General features: G+C 40.0%; 1 protein-coding gene across 4 annotated transcripts in view; it reads right to left on the reverse strand.

Moving 5' to 3' along the window:
- The window catches only part of ANKRD44 (ankyrin repeat domain 44), a 359,761-nt gene that overhangs the window by 166,691 nt on the left and 173,927 nt on the right, over positions 1–19,143 (reverse strand). For all 4 annotated transcript variants that reach the window (XM_053598403.1, XM_053598401.1, XM_053598400.1 and 1 more), the window contains exon 3: positions 1,367–1,445. In XM_053598403.1, coding sequence (XP_053454378.1) covers positions 1,367–1,445 — 79 coding nt within the window. The remainder of the gene's footprint in view (positions 1–1,366; positions 1,446–19,143) is intronic.

The raw sequence follows: 19,143 nt of genomic DNA on the forward strand, positions 1-19,143 counted from the left end.
CCTGTGAAATCTAACCTCCACGTGTTAGCTCCTGTCAGGAGCACAGGGCACACATGTTTTGAGGTACAGATACTTGTTTCTGGGGGAAACCCACCTCAAGAACATGAACACAACAAAAGCAAGGGCGGTGTGAATCTTCCTGTGTGTCACAGCACTGTTCTTCTTTCTTTTCCACCATGTTCTTCACATGTGCTTGAATGCGCATATCAGCTCCTACCTTTGCACAGCTTATTTTGGAATTTTACAGTTTCCTTTTACTACTGCAAACAAAGGCAAAACCTTATTATAAGCCTTTAGGCTAGTCCATGGGTAGAGGCATTTCCTCTAGATTTTAATCTCCCAAAACAGAAAGGAGGAAGAAAGAGAACCTGTCCACAGACAATCTGTGAAACACCTGCCCAGGCTCAGATTCATTCCAGGGTTTGTCTAGCAAACACTCAAGGGAGAAGGCGCATAAAGCTTCTGGAAACCTGTTTGGTGAGATGTACTGAGCATACTTGCTTCCAAAAATACACGCACTGGCATTTTTAAACCTGACAAAATATTTAAAATGCATAGAAAAATAAAAAGAATAATAACACAAACACCAGTGTACATGCAACCCAGATTTAACAAGTTTGCCACATTTCCTTCCAATTCTTTAAACATGTAATATTTTAGAGTTGTAGTAGTTCCTTTTATGCCCTTCCCTGAAGATGTTTCTCATTCCACCTGCCTACTCAGAGGTAACCAGAAATTGATGTGGTTCCTCACCATCCATGTTTTCATATTGTTATTACATATTCAGTCAAGGATTTGCAGCAAAACACTGTATTGTTTTGCAGCCCAATTTAAATATGTGTAATATACACAATCACTGGGTATACATACTTAATGAATAATATGGTATATATAGCACATATGTAATGTATGAGTATATAGCATATATAAGGCATGCACACTATATAGTGTATACATATAGTGTATTTATATGCAAATATCTATAAATTAAGTATATACATACACACCTTGTATGTAGTATGGGGGATGTATGTTCACATAGACTTTAAACTAATTTTCTTTCCTTTCCTTTATTCTTCTATAATTAAAAAAATCAAAAGATAGCTAAATATACTAACTTTCAACAATGCTGGGCCTGACCAAACAGGAATCAGACTTTCAAAGCAATCTAAAAATGGAAGAAACCATTTTTTGATAAGAACAAACTTCTTACATTGCCCTTCATGTACAGATAAAATTGCTCATCAAGTAAACTTCCATAAATACCATAAAGAATTTTGTTTGGGTTCATTTTAATGGTCAACCTAGTAAATTGGTCATTTAAACTTTTATTTGTAGCTGTCTTTTGAGTACGGTGGTTATTTACCTGACAGAATCAGGAGTTCAATGATCTCTGCATCTCCCAGAAATGCGGCCACATGAAGAGGGGTTCGTTTCTCAGAATCCTAAAACAAACAATGTCAAAGAAATACAACAGGTCAGTGGTGGCTGGAGATGGCTTTTGTAGACATACATAATAAGAGGTAACACTCTGAGGTTGATACTTATGGAAGAGCACGAAGGCCAAGCACCTACTCAGCTGAGTTCTGGTTATACATTTTCTCTCCGCTTACCCTCCAGTCACACTGTGGAGGGAGTATTTGCCTACCTGATCCTTTTACTGAAGCCCAGCTCAGCCAAGGATGGACCATTATGCATTGGATGATCAATTTCAATTTACAGTATTTTTAAATCTTCAGAATGATAAAATAAAATAAAGTAAAACAAAACAAAATAAAATAAAAATGTTCAAACCCCTTTAATCTGTCTTAGCAACACAGTTCAAAGCTTTCAGTCATTTATTTTCTTTCTAAGAGAACAAAGTGGAATGGCTCACAAGGACATTAAACATAAGTACAGTCATTTCTCCTTTCTCTCTTCATTAACTATTGCCTTGACTATTCCTCATTTGCTCATTCATGTAATCCTTACTGAATGCCTACTCTGTGCCAGGAACCAAATTCTGAGATTACAGAAGGCCCCAGCCCTCACTTACATTCAGGCAGGAGGCTGACAACAGTCAAGTAAGTAAATGACACACAAATCATTTCAAATTATGATACAGGCTATGACAAAATTAAAACAGGGTCTGGGATTCAACAGGGGTGATCAGAATAAAAGTAGCCAGATGTTGACATTTAAGCTGAGAGATGAGGTAGACATTACCATCTTTGTTTTACATTTGAGAATAGGAGACTGTGGCTCAAATAAATTAAGAAATTTCCTCCAGACCCCACAGATGTATAATCAGAGCCAATAGGACCTTTACCTGTCAGACTCCAATCTGTGTCCTTGGCAAGGCATTTAATATGCTTTGCTGAGAGGCAGCATAGTAATATGCAAGGGAAAAAACATTGCTTCCTAATCTAAAATTGTAGATAATAATATCCACTTCAGAGGACTGATAAGAGAAACCAAGATAATGTGAACAAGTAAAGCCCTCAGCAAGCAAGAGGCAAGTGCACACAGCTGTGATCCATGCATGTCCATTACTGTCCCCAGCATAGATAGCTGTGTGATATTTTCTCTCCAAGACTGAAAAGTCCCTTGAGTGAAGAACAACTCTTTCCCCCCTTTCCCATAGTATGAACATACTAGGTGCGCAGCATAATTGGCTGAACTGAACTACTCTATGTGTGTGAACTCTTCCACAAACTCCCATTGACTACTCTTAGCAATCATGGCCAAAGCCTGTATGCTGTCTTTAAGGTTTTTCCAAAAACTAGCATGCATGTTAGTTTTTAGATTCTTGGATTCACTATAGATTTTAATCTTTATTCCTATTATCTTGATTATACAATGGACCTAACAACCCTTCATTGGCCCCAGGACGTTATTCTATTTTCTGATGGTGCAGGCCCTCTGCTCTTTCTCAGACTCATTTACACTATTGCTTTTAGGCATTTCATGACTTACTAGTATCTAAGACAGATGGCAGGCAGGGGACATAACAAGAATTGATCTTTAAACCAGTCTATTTGTTGGAAGGTCTGGTAAATGGGTTTTATGAAGTGATGAACCAACATTAAGTGGATAAAAAGAGCAGTTTGTATTAGCTGGAAACTTACATTGTCTGTGTATGGCTGTAGGCAATTACCATGGACAAGTGGAAAATGGAGTCATGCAGCTGTGAAATAATGGCATGCCTTGGAAAATTCAGTAGGATATATGACCATGATCAGCTCTGTTATAGGTACATCACCCTATCTTTGAAAATAAAAATTCAATGTTTGAAAACAAGTTTGCTTATATGAGAATCAAGGGTACTAATTTGTGCAGTGAACTACTAAAAAAACTGAGATCAGACTTTCACAAGTGTTCTATATTTCTATTTCTTCTATTGATATCTCTACAGACATTTTTTATTTTAGCCTCATATTACCTTTAAATTTTCAGTCTACTTAAAAATTTCCCTTGGGATTTTCGATAAAAGTTATGTAATTATATGTTCATCTGGGAATTGAATTAGTTCCAGGATTTAGTTCAATAAATTAAACCTGGCCCTAAGTGATTTAAGCAGGGACTATTCTAGCCTGAATTATGACTTCATTTGACCTGAAGCAAAGTCCATGCTCTAGTTAAGACCTTGGCTTAAAATAAAAAAAAACAAGAAAGCTCCAACATCCTTCCTGGCCTTGCAAATCTGGTTGCCTGTTACTACATGGCTGGCTTTGCTGATTCAGCTTGTTCAATCCAAAGTGTCTATAATATAAGAAGGGTGTGTTCTATGACATCATATTATGAAAATTATTGATTATAAACCCAGTGCTCCTGTAAGTATGTATTTAAAGATTTCTGGTGGCTTCCAGACAACTATGCTCATTGATACTCTCCTTCAGTGACATGGTACAGACAGGTAACACAAGAGAAGACCTGTATTCAGACAGCAGTCCTCTTTGTTTAGTTCTCCAAAGAGGCAAAACCATGTAACAAGAAGCAAGTTAAATTAAGGAGCAAGTTAAAGGGTGAATGACAAACCCACAGTAATCAATATGCTCAATTCAATGAAATCAGCCTGGAGGTTGCAGTCCATCCTCTGCCTTAGTAAAAGCCACTGTACTTTGCCATAAGCTAAACCAACAGAGTAGGAGATGCAATGGTAGAAGGCTAACAGCTCTGGAGGAAAGAAAATCCCAGTAAGAATATCAGTAAAAATTACCATCCTTGGAGTGTCTAGAAGAAGAAACAAATCTACCTGGTAATTACAGAGCGATTTCATTTATTTATTTTTTTCAAAATATCTTCTCATTTATTTTACTATTTGGTCTCGTAACATCCATGTCAAGGGAAACACACCTTTACTACTGTGTTCTCAGGTCTTATTATCACCACTTACAAAATAAGGAATCTGCGCCCTGGGCAGCTTATATGACTTGCCCAACACAGCAAATGGATGTCAAAGAATTAGGTGTCCCAGCTCCCAACCCAAAACTTTTCTCATTATAAAAAAGAAAATGAGAACATCATCTTAAAAGTTAGTGTTTCTACTATAATTCCTAAGAAATTCTGGGGGAAATGTGACAAACATACAGTAAACATCCTCTTGAATGAGCTTACAAGTAAATAAAAAGGGGCCAGAAGGGAGAGTCCACAGAGAGCTGAGGCTGGAAGCACACATGCTTCTACCTACAAGTCAACACACCAGGGGCTTGGGACATACCACTTGCTAGAGGATGGGAGGTGGCAGAGGGAACTGGAACTAGGCCTTCATACAAAGAAAGACCCTTGAAGTGGTGTTGAAGAAAGACTCCTAAAGTGAAATGGTGGGCTTTAAAAAAAAGTCAAATACAGCTTGGCGCCAGCCACGTACACGGACGCTGGCAGGTTTGAACTGGCCTGGGCCAGCTAAACAATGACAACCACAACAAGAAACAGGCAGGTGTTGTGATAGGCGCCTGTACTATGGAGGCTAAGGCAAGAGAATGGCTTAAGCCCAAGAGTTTGAGGTTGCTGTGAGCTGTGACACTACGGCACTCTACCCAGGGCAACATAGTGAGAATCTGTCTCAAAAAAAAAAAAAAAAGCCAAATACTCACACAGGCAGACAGCAAATAGATGCCTTCTCCGGGGCTCTTGGTGGGGGAATAAAAATGTCTCCCCTGTGCATTTGCACCCCTGGAGTCTGCCCTCTTGTGGCTGGGGATTTCGAATTCATAATAATCTATTCAGGCCAAGAATTTCCAAGTTGAAAATAGCCATAAAAGCTAATTCTAGAGCAATGATTCCTCTTGGGTGCCTAGAAATGGAAATAAAACTCAGCTGGAGAAATGTGCCCTCAGACACCCTGCTCCAGACAACCTGGGATACTCACAGATTATGGCTGCACAGAAAATGAACTCACAAGCCTGAGCCACCACACTCGTGTGGAAACAATTCACCATAAGCAAGAGCAGCAGACATAAGGACCTGTGAGAACTTAAGATAATAGAAGGATCAGTTGGAAATCAGCCAGAATGTTTACAATAACTTAAGACATGAAATACAAAGCCTAAAGGTGAGGGAAAACCACTACTTTTGAAAAATAAACAAAATTGGGGGGCGAAATATGAAGGCAATATTATAGAAACAATACCAAAATGTGGTGCTAGAAATCATCCAAAACTGTGGCCTAAGAGAGATGAAAACTGGAAGAGTTAAAAAGGAAGGACAGAAGAAAAAAGAAAGAAATACTGTGACTTCAAAATATGTTTTACAACTGTCTATGCAACCATGTTTTCTAGACAGACATTTATTTAGAATCTATTATATGCCAGACATTGTGATAGGTATTCGGGATATAAAATTTAAAATAGCTAGTCCTCTCACCCTAAAGAAACTTACTGTCCAGTTACCAGTTTCCAAATTTAGGACATTAGAATAAAAACAATAACGTGGAAGTGGCAAATGGTGATGTTTATGATGTTAAATGATTTGTGAAAAATACCAAATGTTACCTAACAAATGCAAACAATATAACCTACTCATCTGTACTCATTAATCTGAAATTTAAAAAATAAGAAAATACCAAAGGCAATAAGACATGTCTTAGTGAATACTTTCCCTAAACCCACCAGTTCTAAACTGGCCTGGGCAGGGAGCCTAAAGTGACAAGAAAAAAATCAAAAACAAAAACAAAACAACAACAACAACAACAAAAATACTCTTCTGAATTGAGAAATAAATACATATAGTTCAAGACTCCCTAACGGCCTCATTGGTTCCAGCTTATCTTGGGGACTTTGGAAGCCCGGACCAGACTTCAGGTCAGTTGCAGAGCCCAGTCTTTATCTTGCTGACTTACAGGTAGTTTCTGGATCAAAATTATAATCAAGGAATTGGGACAAGAGCAGAGGAGCACTAAGCCTTGTGGATGAGCTAAGCCTCTGTGTCATTTGTAACCATCTTCTGCCCAAGAGGACTCTGTGGACCAACAGTTGAATAGTTCCACAGGTCTTTACAACACCCATGAATACAAAAGGGGAAAATAACCCAAAAACAAACATAGTAAGATTAACACATACAGGAAATGGCTTAGCAGTATAGTTTTTAAAGATCATTCAAGTATCACAAAAACGAAGATCTTCTTTCATCACCTACTAACTCTAATTCCAAATAGGCCTTTGAAAACAGATTCAGACACATGAGAAGTAAGAAGACCCAAGTTTCACCAGAAGGAAGGAAGGTAAACACTCCCTTTCTATGAATAGCCAAAGACACAGAGAGCCGGCGGGAGTTTAAGCTAAATTTGTGATATGTCACTGAGAGATCAGGCAGAGGAAGTTTCTGAGTTGTCTGTTTACCAAAGAAGAAGCAGATGAAAGCAAATAGGGAACTTGAAATACGTACATGCAAAGTGAGTGTGACATGAGCAGAGAGGCCCTTCCAGCAGCTAAAAATACTGTGCAGACAGGCAGACTGAGGGTACACCCCAAGTCTCTGTTTTGAAGATTAAGAACTGTTGGCACCATGCTTTGGAAATGCGCAGCTACAAGTGCATGATCTAATCTGCCTTCTCAGTTATCTATCATATACTAAAACAAACATTCCTCCCTGTATATGAATATCTTATATACCAAGACAGGCAGGTGGAACAATATTAAGAAAACATCCCATGAAATAAGTAAGTCCCAACTGTCAATCCAAACTCCAACTAAAATCAAAGAAGCTGGGAAATAATTGAGAACTGCAGTCTAAGAAGTTTAATGTGATATTGAACAGAGATCACTAGAGGCAAGGACATGTCTAAAGGAACTCTGAATACAAAATAGGTACCTTGGAGATACTTTAAATCAAGTGAGGAAAGAAGCCAAAGACATACTATAGATTTAAATTAAATAAGACACAAAATTGTAAGGATGCTTGGTGTTAAGATGGGAGATTAACAGGAGGTTGTAAAGAAGGAAGGAAAGAAAATTAGTGAAAACAAATGTCATGCTTCTTTTAAAATTTTCCATGCCTGTGGCTCAAGGAGTAGGGCGCCGGTCCCATATGCTGGAGGTGGCGGGTTCAAATCTAGCCCCTGCCAAAAACCACAAAAAAAAAAAAAAAATTTCCATGCTTACTTTCAATTTTTAATATCATACAAATATAGAGAAGTACAGAAAGTTAACAGTCCCATGTGTGCCCCAAATAAAATATGTTAACATTTTTCTATATCTGCTTTAGAATTCAAGTTAAAAAAAATACCTTTAGGGGTAAAGTGCTGTGGTTCAGAATATAACTTGAAGAGTGAGTGTGTGTGTGTGTGCGTGTGTTTGTGAGAGAGAGATATTAGGTTGTTTTCAATTCATCACCACTAAAAATGGTATTGTAGTGTGTATCTTTGCACATGTCTCTCTATGCATATGTATGAGAATTTCTCTAGAGCAGATACCAAGAAAAAAGTGTTGAATCTTAGGGTTTATACACATTCAATTGTCTTAGGTATTGCCAAATAGCTTTCAAAAGTAGTTTTGCAAATTTACACTTCCACCAGCAACATATTAGTTCCTTTAACCAATGTTCTTGTGAATATTTGATGCTATCAGCCTTACTACTGTTTGCCAGTATGATGTACCCAACACAGTATGTTCTAGTTTCTTTTTTTTTTTTTTGCAGTTTTTGGCCAGGGCCAGGTTTGAAACGGCCACCTCTGGTAAATGGGGCCGGCGCTCTACTCCTTTGAGCCACAGGCGCCTCCCTTCTTCTAGTTTCTTTAACTGTGAACTGGCTAGACATACCTTTGACCATTAAAGTCAGTTATTAGTATTTTTTTTTTTTTATTGAGACAAGAGTCTCACTTTGTCACCCTCAGTAGAGTGCCTTGGTGTCATAGCTCACAGCAACCTCAAACTCTTGGGCTCAAGCAATTCTCTTGCCTCAGCCTCCCTAGTAGCTGGGACTACAGGTGCCCACCACAACACCTGGCTATTTTTTATTTTGTTGTTGTTGTTGTTGTTTAGCAGGCCCGAGCTGGGTTTGAACCCATCAGCCCTGGACCCTGTGGCCAGTGCCCTAACCACTGAGCTATGCGTGCCCTCCAGTTATTAGTCTTTTTCTTACAATGTGTGGTTTTTTTATATTGTTTACTTCAACTTTTAATGAAAATTCAAGTGATGCCTTCACTTAGACACAACAGAGATGAATCAATGTCTTCCCCAAGATATCCTAAGAGAAAAGTTTAGATTTATGATCCTTATTCATCCTTCATGCACGCACTGTCTCATGGAGCTGGATTTTCCTTGGCCAGAGTCTTCCATGTCTCGAAGGTGACAGTGAAACTCTGCCACCACATGCTCCCACCACCACACATTTACATTCAACATCATTCCGCTGGTATTTTTAACTCATCCATTTGAATGTAACATGGACATATGAGAAAATTAGCACATTGTTCTATATCTAAACATGTTCAAATAAGGTTAACCCTCAAAACTCTAACTCCTTCAAATAAATAAGAATCACTCACAAGAATTTAAAATGAAGACAAAAGAAGAAAAATGAGAATGCCAAAGACATTTTGATTTCATCTTCCTTACATAACTAGGTACTAGATATTTTTATTGCATTAATTTTTAAAAATATAAAATAATGTATATTGTGCAAAAATGGTATCAAATTTTTATCTTTTCAAATGTATCATTAAAACAATGCTGCAAAGTAAATATGATCACCCTGATCTTACTGTTGAGGAACCTGAGACTTTGAGATAACAAGTGATTTGTTCAGAGTCACAAAGCTAGTAAGAGGTAAAAAACCATGCTCTTTCTGACTCTGAATAGTTACAAGCCTCAGTACACAAAAGTTATTCTTCATTACAATTAGCACTCTTGCCCTAAATACTCCAGACAGTGACTCTCAACCTGTGGGTCGCGACCTGAACAATTCTTTCACAGTGGTCGCCTAATATCAGATATTTACATTATGATTCATAACAGTAGCAAAAATTACAGTTATGAAATAGCAATAGAAATAAACTTATGGTTGGGGGTCACCACAACATGAGGAACTGTATTAAAGGTCTTGGCATTAGGAAGGTGGAGAATCACTGCTCTAGACCCAAGGGTGAAATTCTTGTAGATAAAAAGTATAACCAGGCCATAAGCATAAAATTGAAGAACTAACACTAACTGATTTTAAGATTAATTATAAAGCTAAGGCAATCAAGACAATATGGGGCAAAGATAACTCACTGGTGAAAGAAAAGTCTCGTCAACAAATGGTGCTGGAACAATTACATACTTATATCCAAAAAAGAGAACTTTCAATCTATAGCTTGAACTCTAGGCATAAATTAAATCAAAATGGATCATGAAATTAAAAGATACTGTAAAATTATAAAATATCTAAAAGAAACAAACATAGGAGAAATGCTTTGACCTCAGGTTAGACACAGATTTCACAGATAGGACACTAAAGCATAACCTATAATGAATTGATAAACTGCACTGCATCAAAATTAATAATGTCTGCTCTTCAAAACACTGTTAGGAGTATGAAGACAAGCCACAGCCTGGGAGAAGATATTTGTACAGCATATGTTGGATAAAGGACTTTTATCTGGAACACACGAACAACTCTTCAAAAGTTAATAATATAAAGTCAAACAACATAATCGTAAAGTAGACAGAAGATCTGAATAGACATTTCACCACAGAAGTAATACAGAAGCAAAGAAGCACATGAAACTGTGCTCAGCACCATTAAGCATTAGAAAAAGGCAAGTTAGGAGGGAGACAAGATGGCGGACTGAAGCCAGCTTTCAACAAAGGCTCCCGTCCAGAAGGAGAGTTAAGGGACAGGAATTTAGTAAGTATCCTGGTGGACTTGAGCCTCACCAAGAGAGAAGGCTGAAGAACGCACATCAACACCGCTGAGGCAAGTTGTGATCACAAGGACGCAAACAAAAGGTACAAAATCCACCACCAAGCGGACGGGAGTCCCCCTCCCCCATGAGACCGGCTCTGGAGCCCCACAATTTAACAAGCGGGCAGAAATTAAAGGCCCTCCCACTACACTCCACGGGAAAGACCTTCTAAAAACTGGACCTACCTCCCCTACTGGGGTGCCGTGGCGTTCTCCTGCCGGACATAGGGCTGAATAAAACTTTGGGAATCCTTTGCCGGCAACCCTGAATCCCCGGCGCTCCCCTCCCGCCCACTGAGGTCTGGAGGCCTGTCCCCCAGGACTTCGGATCCTTGGGTGATTTCTCAAGGGGAGTGGACAGTCCCCGAGTTGCGACTGGTAGCATTGACTCTGAGGCCCGCGAGTGAGGAGAGGGCACCGGGCTGAGGGGGAGTCACGCCTCGCGGCACTTCCCTGCGGTGCAGTGCACCAACTCTCCCCGGGCATACGGGGCCCAAGACTGAATAAGACTCTGGCCTCCCCGCTGAGAGCTGAGAACCCCTACTCTCACTCGGGGTCTGAGGGCCTATCCCCCAGGAGTTCGGCTCCTTGGGTGATTTCTCGAGGGGAGTGCACAGTGCCTGAGCTGCGTCAGGTCAGCGCTGACTCTGGGATACGTGAGCGAGGAGAGGGCACTCCGCTGAGGGGAAATCAAGCCTTGGCGGCACTTCCCTGCGGTGCAGTGCAGGAGCCCTCCCCGGGCACAAGACTGAATAAGACTCTGGCCTCCCCGCTGAGAGCTGAGAGCCCCTACTCTCACTCGGGGTCTGAGGGCCTATCCCTCCGGAGTTCGGCTCCTTGGGTGATTTCTCGAGGGGAGTGCACAGTGCCTGAGCTGCGTCAGGTCAGCGCTGACTCTGGGACACGTGAGCAAGGAGAGGGCACTCCGCTGAGGGGAAATCAAGCCTTGGCGGCACTTCCCTGCGGTGCAGTGCAGGAGCCCTCCCCGGACCGTAGTATTGCGTGAAACTGAATGAAACTCTAGCTTCCCCCCGCCCCACTCCCAATCCGGGTCTGGGGGCCCATCCCCCAAGAGTTCTGATTCTTGGGGGATCTCTTAAGGGGTGTGGACCCAGCACAAACTGCAGCCGCTCAGTGCTGACTCTGGGGCGCGGGACAGAGGAGAAAAGGGTCGCCTGAGTGCCCACACCAGAGCAGCAGTTCCCTGGAGGTAGATCAACAGCGTTTTTTCTTTAACGGCAGAACGCTCACTTCTGGATATTCTGAGGCCACACCCCCTGTCTCCCTGGGCAACCAGAGGAGGCCACCGGTGGCTCACAAACCCAGAAGCCTCCAGGGCGGGGCCGACCCAGAGAGGTGTTCAGACGCAATTCTCCAGCAGCAAAGACGTTTGAACTCAAAACAGCCCGTCTCCTGTAGGCGATGACAGGAACAGAGACAGAACCTCACAAAGTTGTCTGTTCTGTTCTGTTCTGTTAGCAGCATCCATCAGGGACGGGGCTAAGCCTGAGTGAACACCTCCTTCCCATCACCTGCATCAAACACTCAAAGATGTCAGGCCCCATCTCCTCCTGCTAGATAGCGGCAGTCTGCGGGGGCCTGGCAGACTTCCTCGCGATTCAGGCAGGTGCAAACCCCTGGAGTGTCTGTTCACTGCAGGCAACTGGGTTAGCCATCTGCAGAGATACCAGTGACTGGGTCCGACGGAGGGGCAAAGTGGGGAAGGAGACGTCAACCTTCCCAGACTGCTCTGTTTGCGGGGTGGCTCCTCCTGATTCCACGCTGCACTGGGGTGAGCTGTCTCAGAGGAGTCACCAGGCCCCTGTGATCCAGTTCCCAGAGACCTCTTGAACCCTTCCACCTGAGACAAGTGCCGATTGAGACAGTTGATTCGGACCTTTTGAACTGGGCTAATAGACTGAGGACTTTTCAGGTGGTGCCCTGGGTGTGCGATTGTAGGAAGGTTTGATTCTCCTTTTCCAACTGGGGCCAGAGGTGGGCAGGCGGGGTGACTTAATTGCTGATTTTTTCACACAGCTGAGACTTCAAGCCAGAGTAGAAGTTGCAATAGGATCGAACAGAAACCAGCTGAAAACAAGACAGAACCACTTTGCTCCACCACACCAGACAGGGCCCCAGTTTCTCAGGCCACAACACTGTACGGGCCCTCGATAAAACCCCAGGGGAAAAACCAAAGGGAGTAAACCATGGGGCGGAATCAGCGGAAAAACTCTGGTAACATGAATAACCAGAATAGATCAACCCCCCCAAGAAAAGATACGGCAGATGTGATTGAAGATCCCATTCATAAACAACTGGCTGAGATGTCAGAAGTCGAATTCAGAATTTGGTTTGTAGACAAGATTAATAAAATGGAATTAGGAATTCGAGGAGAAATTCAAAAGTTGTCTCAAGAATTTAACGAATTTAAAGACAAAACCACCAAAGACTTAGACACACTGAAACAAGAACTTACAGCCCTCAAAGATATGAAAAATACAGTAGAATCCCTCAGTAACAGAATGGAGCAAGCAGAAGAAAGGATTTCTGACATTGAAGATAAAGTCTTCGAACGCTCCCAATCTCTCAAAGAGGAAGAGAAATGGAGAGCAAAAACGGATCACTCACTCAGAGAGCTCTCAGATAATTCGAAAAAACATAACATAAGGGTTATAGGAATTTCGGAGGCTGATGATGTGGCAGCCAAGGGCACAGAGGCCCTTCTACATGAAATTATGAAAGAAAATTTTCCAGACATGCCTAGAGAATCTGAAATTCAGATAGCAGACAGCTTCAGAACCCCAGCACGATTCAACCCCAAAAAGCCATCTCCCAGAAATATCATAATTAGCTTCACTAAAGTTAACATGAAAGAGAAGATTCTCAAAGCAGCCCGGCGAAAGAAAACTATAACGTACAAAGGTAAGAATATTAGAATAACTGCAGATCTCTCTGCTGAAACTTTTCAAGCAAGAAGAGGCTGGTCATCAACTTTTAATCTCCTAAAGCAAAAAAACTTTCAACCCAGGATCTTGTATCCAGCTAAACTGAGTTTCATCTATGATGGAGAAATTAAATACTTCAATGACATTCATATGTTGAAAAAATTTGCCATAAGTAAACCAGCTCTTCAGGATGTTCTCAGACCTATCCTCCACAATGACCAACCCAATCCTATACCACAAAAGTAAACTCACTCAGAAACTTCGGATCAAACTCCAACTTCCACACTGGCGAAAGGATTAAAAATGTCCACTGGACCTTTGAAAAACTCGATACCCAAAATTCCACCAGACTTATCCTTACTCTCCATCAATGTGAATGGCTTAAACTGTCCTCTAAAGAGGCATAGGTTAGCTGACTGGATACAAAAACTTAAGCCAGATATTTGTTGCATACAAGAGTCACATCTCAACTTAAAAGACAAATACAGACTCAGGGTGAAAGGATGGTCATCCATATTTCAGGCAAATGGTAATCAGAAAAAAGCAGGTGTTGCAATTTTATTTGCAGATACAGTAGGCTTTAAACCATCAAAAGTAAGGAAGGACAAGAATGGTCACTTCATATTTGTTAAGGGTAATACTCAATATGACGAGATCTCAATTATTAATATCTATGCACCCAACCAGAATGCACCTCAATTTATAAGAGAAACTCTAACAGACATGAGTAACTTGATTTCCTCCAGCTCCATAATCGTTGGAGATTTCAACACTCCCTTGGCAGTGTTGGATCGATCCTCCAGAAAAAAGCTGAGCAAAGAAATCTTAGATTTAAACCTAACCATCCAGTATTTAGATTTAGCAGACATCTACAGAACATTTCATCCCAACAAAACTGAATACACATACTTCTCATCAGCCCACGGAACTTACTCCAAAATTGATCACATTTTAGGTCACAAGTCTAACCTCAGTAAATTTAAAGGAATAGAAATTATTCCATGCATCTTCTCGGACCATCATGGAATAAAACTTGAATTGAGTAACAACAGGAATCTGCATACCCATACAAAAACATGGAAGTTAAATAACCTTATGCTGAATGATAGCTGGGTCAGAGATGAGATTAAGAAAGAAATCACCAATTTTTTGGAACAAAATGACAATGAAGACACAAGCTATCAGAACCTCTGGGACACTGCAAAGGCAGTTCTAAGAGGGAAATTTATAGCACTGCAAGCCTTCCTCAAGAGAACGGAAAGAGAGGAAGTTAACAACTTAATGGGACATCTCACGCAACTGGAAAAGGAAGAACATTCCAACCCCAAACCCAGTAGAAGAAAAGAAATAACCAAAATTAGAGCAGAATTAAATGAAATTGAAAACAAAAGAATAATACAACAGATCAATAAATCAAAAAGCTGGTTTTTTGAAAAGGTCAATAAAATAGATAAACCTCTGGCCAACCTAATCAGGAAAAAAAGAGTAAAATCTCTAATATCATCAATCAGAAACAACAAAGACAAAATAACCACAGACTCATCAGAAATCCAAAAAATCCTTAATGAATATTACAAGAAACTTTATTCTCAGAAATATGAAAATCTGAAGGAAATAGACCGGTACTTGGAAGCACGCCACCTTCCAAGACTTAACCAGAATCAAGTGGAAATGTTGAACAGACCCATAACAAGTTCAGAAATAGCATCAACTATACAAAACCTCCCTAAAAAGAAAAGCCCGGGACCAGATGGTTTCACGTCAGAATTCTACCAAACCTTTAAAGAGGAATTAGTACCTATATTACTCAACCTGTTCCAAAATGTAGAAAAAGAAGGAAGACTACCCAACACGTTCTATGAAGCAAATATCACCCTGATCCCCAAACCAGGAAAAGACCCAACAAGAAAAGAAAATTATAGACCAATATCACTAATGAATATAGATGCAAAAATATTCAACAAGATCCTAACAAACAGAATCCAGCAACACATCAAACAAATTATACATCATGACCAAGTTGGTTTTATCCCAGGGTCTCAAGGCTGGTTCAATATACGTAAATCTATAAATGTAATTCAGCACATAAACAAATTAAAAAACAAAGACCATATGATTCTCTCAATTGATGCAGAAAAAGCTTTTGATAATATCCAGCATCCCTTCATGATCAGAACACTCAAGAAAATTGGTCTAGAAGGGACTTTTCTTAAACTGATAGAGGCTATCTACAGCAAACCCACAGCCAATATCATATTGAATGGAGTTAAATTGGAATCATTTCCACTCAGATCAGGAACCAGACAAGGCTGCCCATTGTCTCCATTGCTTTTCAACATTGTAATGGAAGTTTTAGCCACCGCAATTAGGGAAGAAAAGGCGATCAAGGGTATCCATATAGGGTCAGAAGAGATCAAACTCTCGCTCTTCGCAGATGATATGATTGTGTATCTGGAAAACACTAGGGACTCTACTACAAAACTCCTAGAAGTGATCAAGGAATACAGCAGCGTCTCAGGTTACAAAATCAACATTCATAAATCGGTAGCCTTTATATACACCAACAACAGTCAAATTGAAAAAGCAGTTAAGGACTCTATCCCATTCACAGTAGTGCCAAAGAAGATGAAATATTTGGGAATTTACCTAACAAAAGACGTGAAAGATCTCTATAAAGAGAACTATGAAACTCTAAGAAAAGAAATAGCTGAAAATGTTAACAAATGGAAAAACATACCATGCTCATGGCTAGGAAGAATCAACATTATCAAAATGTCCATACTACCCAAAGCAATATATACTTTCAACGCACTCCCTATTAAAGCTCCACTGTCATATTTTAAAGATCTTGAAAAAACATTACTTCGTTTTATATGGAATCAGAAAAAACCTCGAATAGCCAAGACATTACTCAGAAATAAAAACAAAACAGGAGGAATCACACTACCAGACCTCAGACTTTACTACAAATCGATAGTGATCAAAACAGCATGGTATTGGCACAAAAACAGAGAAGTAGATATCTGGAATAGAATAGAGAACCAAGAGATGAATCCAGCTACTTACCGCTATTTGATTTTTGACAAGCCAATTAAAAACATTCAGTGGGGAAAAGATTCCCTATTTAACAAATGGTGCTGGGTGAACTGGCTGGCAACCTGCAGAAGACTGAAATTAGACCCACACCTTTCACCATTAACTAAGATAGACTCTCATTGGATTAAAGATTTAAACTTAAGACATGAAACTATAAAAATACTAGAGGAGAATGCAGGGAAAACCCTTGAAGAAATTGGTCTGGGTGAGTATTTCATGAGGAGAACCCCCCGGGCAATTGAAGCAGCTTCAAAAATACACTACTGGGACTTGATCAAACTAAAAAGCTTCTGCACAGCTAAGAACACAGTAAGCAGAGCAAGCAGACAGCCCTCAGAATGGGAGAAAATATTTGCAGGGTATAACTCTGACAAAGGTTTAATAACCAGAATCCACAGAGAACTCAAACGCATCAGCAAGAAAAAAACAAGGGATCCCATCGCAGGCTGGGCAAGGGATTTGAAGAGAAACTTCTCTGAAGAAGACAGGCGCACGGCCTTCAGACATATGAAAAAATGCTCATCATCTTTAATCATCAGAGAAATGCAAATCAAAACTACTTTGAGATATCATCTAACTCCAATGAGACTAGCCTATATCACAAAATCTCAAGACCAGAGATGTTGGCGTGGATGCGGAGAAAAGGGAACACTTCTGCACTGCTGGTGGGAATGCAAATTAATACATTCCTTTTGGAGGGATATATGGAGAACACTCAGAGATCTAAAAATAGATCTGCCATTCAATCCTGTAATTCCTCTGCTGGGCATATACCCAGAAGACCAAAAATCACAACATAACAAAGATATTTGTACCAGAATGTTTATTGCAGCCCAATTCATAATTGCTAAGTCATGGAAAAAGCCGAAGTGCCCATCGATCCACGAATGGATTAATAAATTGTGGTATATGTATACCATGGAATACTATGCAGCCTTAAAGAAAGATGGAGACTTTACCTCTTTCATGTTTACATGGATGGAGCTGGAACATATTCTTCTTAGTAAAGTATCCCAAGAATGGAAGAAAAAATATCCAATGTACACAGCCCTACTATGAAACTAATTTGGGACTCTCACATGAAAGCTATAACCCAACTACAACTTAACAATAGGGGGAAGTGGGAAAGAGGGGGGTGGGTGGAGGGAGGGGAATCGGTGGGATCACACCTGGGGTGCATATTACAGGGGTATTTGCGAAACTTGGTAAATGTAGAATATAAATGTTTTGGCACAGTAACTGAGATAACGCCGGAAAGGCTATGTTAACCACTGGGATAAAAATGTGTCAAATGGTTTATGAAGTGAGTGTATGATGCCCCATAATCATATCATTGTATACACTTATGATTTAATAAAAAAATTAAAAAAAAAAAAAAAAAAAGAAAAAGGCAAGTTAAAACCATAGACATACTTTGAAAATTGCTAAAATTAAATGCACTAATGATATCACGTTTTGGTAAAGACGTAGAGAAACTGTAATATTGACACATTCTGCTATTAGAAATGGAAAATGTTACAGCCACTTTGGAAAAGAGATGGGCAATGTCTTAAAAAGTTAAATACACACCAGCTGATCTAGGTATTCTCCTCCTGGGTATTTTCCCAAGAAAAATAGAAGTGTATGTCTACACAGAATCGTACACATGGAATGTTCATAACAGCTTCATTCATGCTCCCAAAAGCTGAAAGTCATTCAGATTTCCATCAGCAGATGAATGCAAACTTACATATAATGGAACACCACTCAGTAATTAAAAGGAATGAACTACTGATTTATGTCACAACATCGATAAATCAAAGTAATTGTGCTGAGTGAAAGAAGACAGCCCCCCCCAAAAAAAAAGCACGTATGTATTATATAAATCTATTTACATAAAATTTTAGGAAATGCAAAGTAATATCCAGTAAGAGAAGGCACGTCAAGGATTGCCTGAGGAGGCTGAGGCAGAGATTATAAGGTGCAGTAGGAAGCTTAGGGGATGGTATGTTCATTATCTCAAATGGTAATGGTGTCATATGTCAAAACTTCACAACCTATCTACTTTAAATATGTGGAGTTTCTCGTATGTCAGTGATATTTCAGTAAAGCTGTTTCAAAAATAAAGAAGCAAGAAAATAAAACATTCTTTCTTTTATGTCATGTAAAGAAGGGCATATATGCTACTTGGGAGGCTGAGGCAAGAGAATCGCTTAAGCCCAGGAGTTAGAGGTTGCTGTGAGCTGTGTGAGGCCACGGCACACTACCGAGGGCCATAAAGTGAGACTCTGTCTCTACAAAAAAAAAAAAAGAAGAAGAAGGGCATATATGAAAGTTAAAAAATACCTCTATGCAACAAAATTGATTCAGTGGATAGGAGAAAAGAAACAGCAAAATCTGATCAACCAATAATGAGTTCATTTAGAGGCAACTCAGGTTTTGCTCTGCTCATGTGTAGATAAAAGAGAGAAGTTCCTGCAAAAGAATGGCCTGTGGGACTAAAGTCTACACACTTTAAAAATAGACACAAGCAAGGATTTCTCTTGAAAATCCCTTAAAAGGATTTTGTTTCTAACCAAAATCTTTGACAAATGTGTATTAAGGATATAGAAAATAAATCTAGAAAATTAAGTACAAGTGGGAAGGTAAATGGTACCCATTTACTCAAAGGTACCCAACCTTTGAGTACGCTGCAACATGTCAGGACTGGATCACCACAGGACCTCTGGTATGCCTAGAGATTACCAAGTGACAGAATCCC

The sequence above is a fragment of the Nycticebus coucang genome, chromosome 7, assembly GCF_027406575.1.
Source record: "Nycticebus coucang isolate mNycCou1 chromosome 7, mNycCou1.pri, whole genome shotgun sequence".
Lineage (NCBI taxonomy): Eukaryota > Metazoa > Chordata > Mammalia > Primates > Lorisidae > Nycticebus > Nycticebus coucang.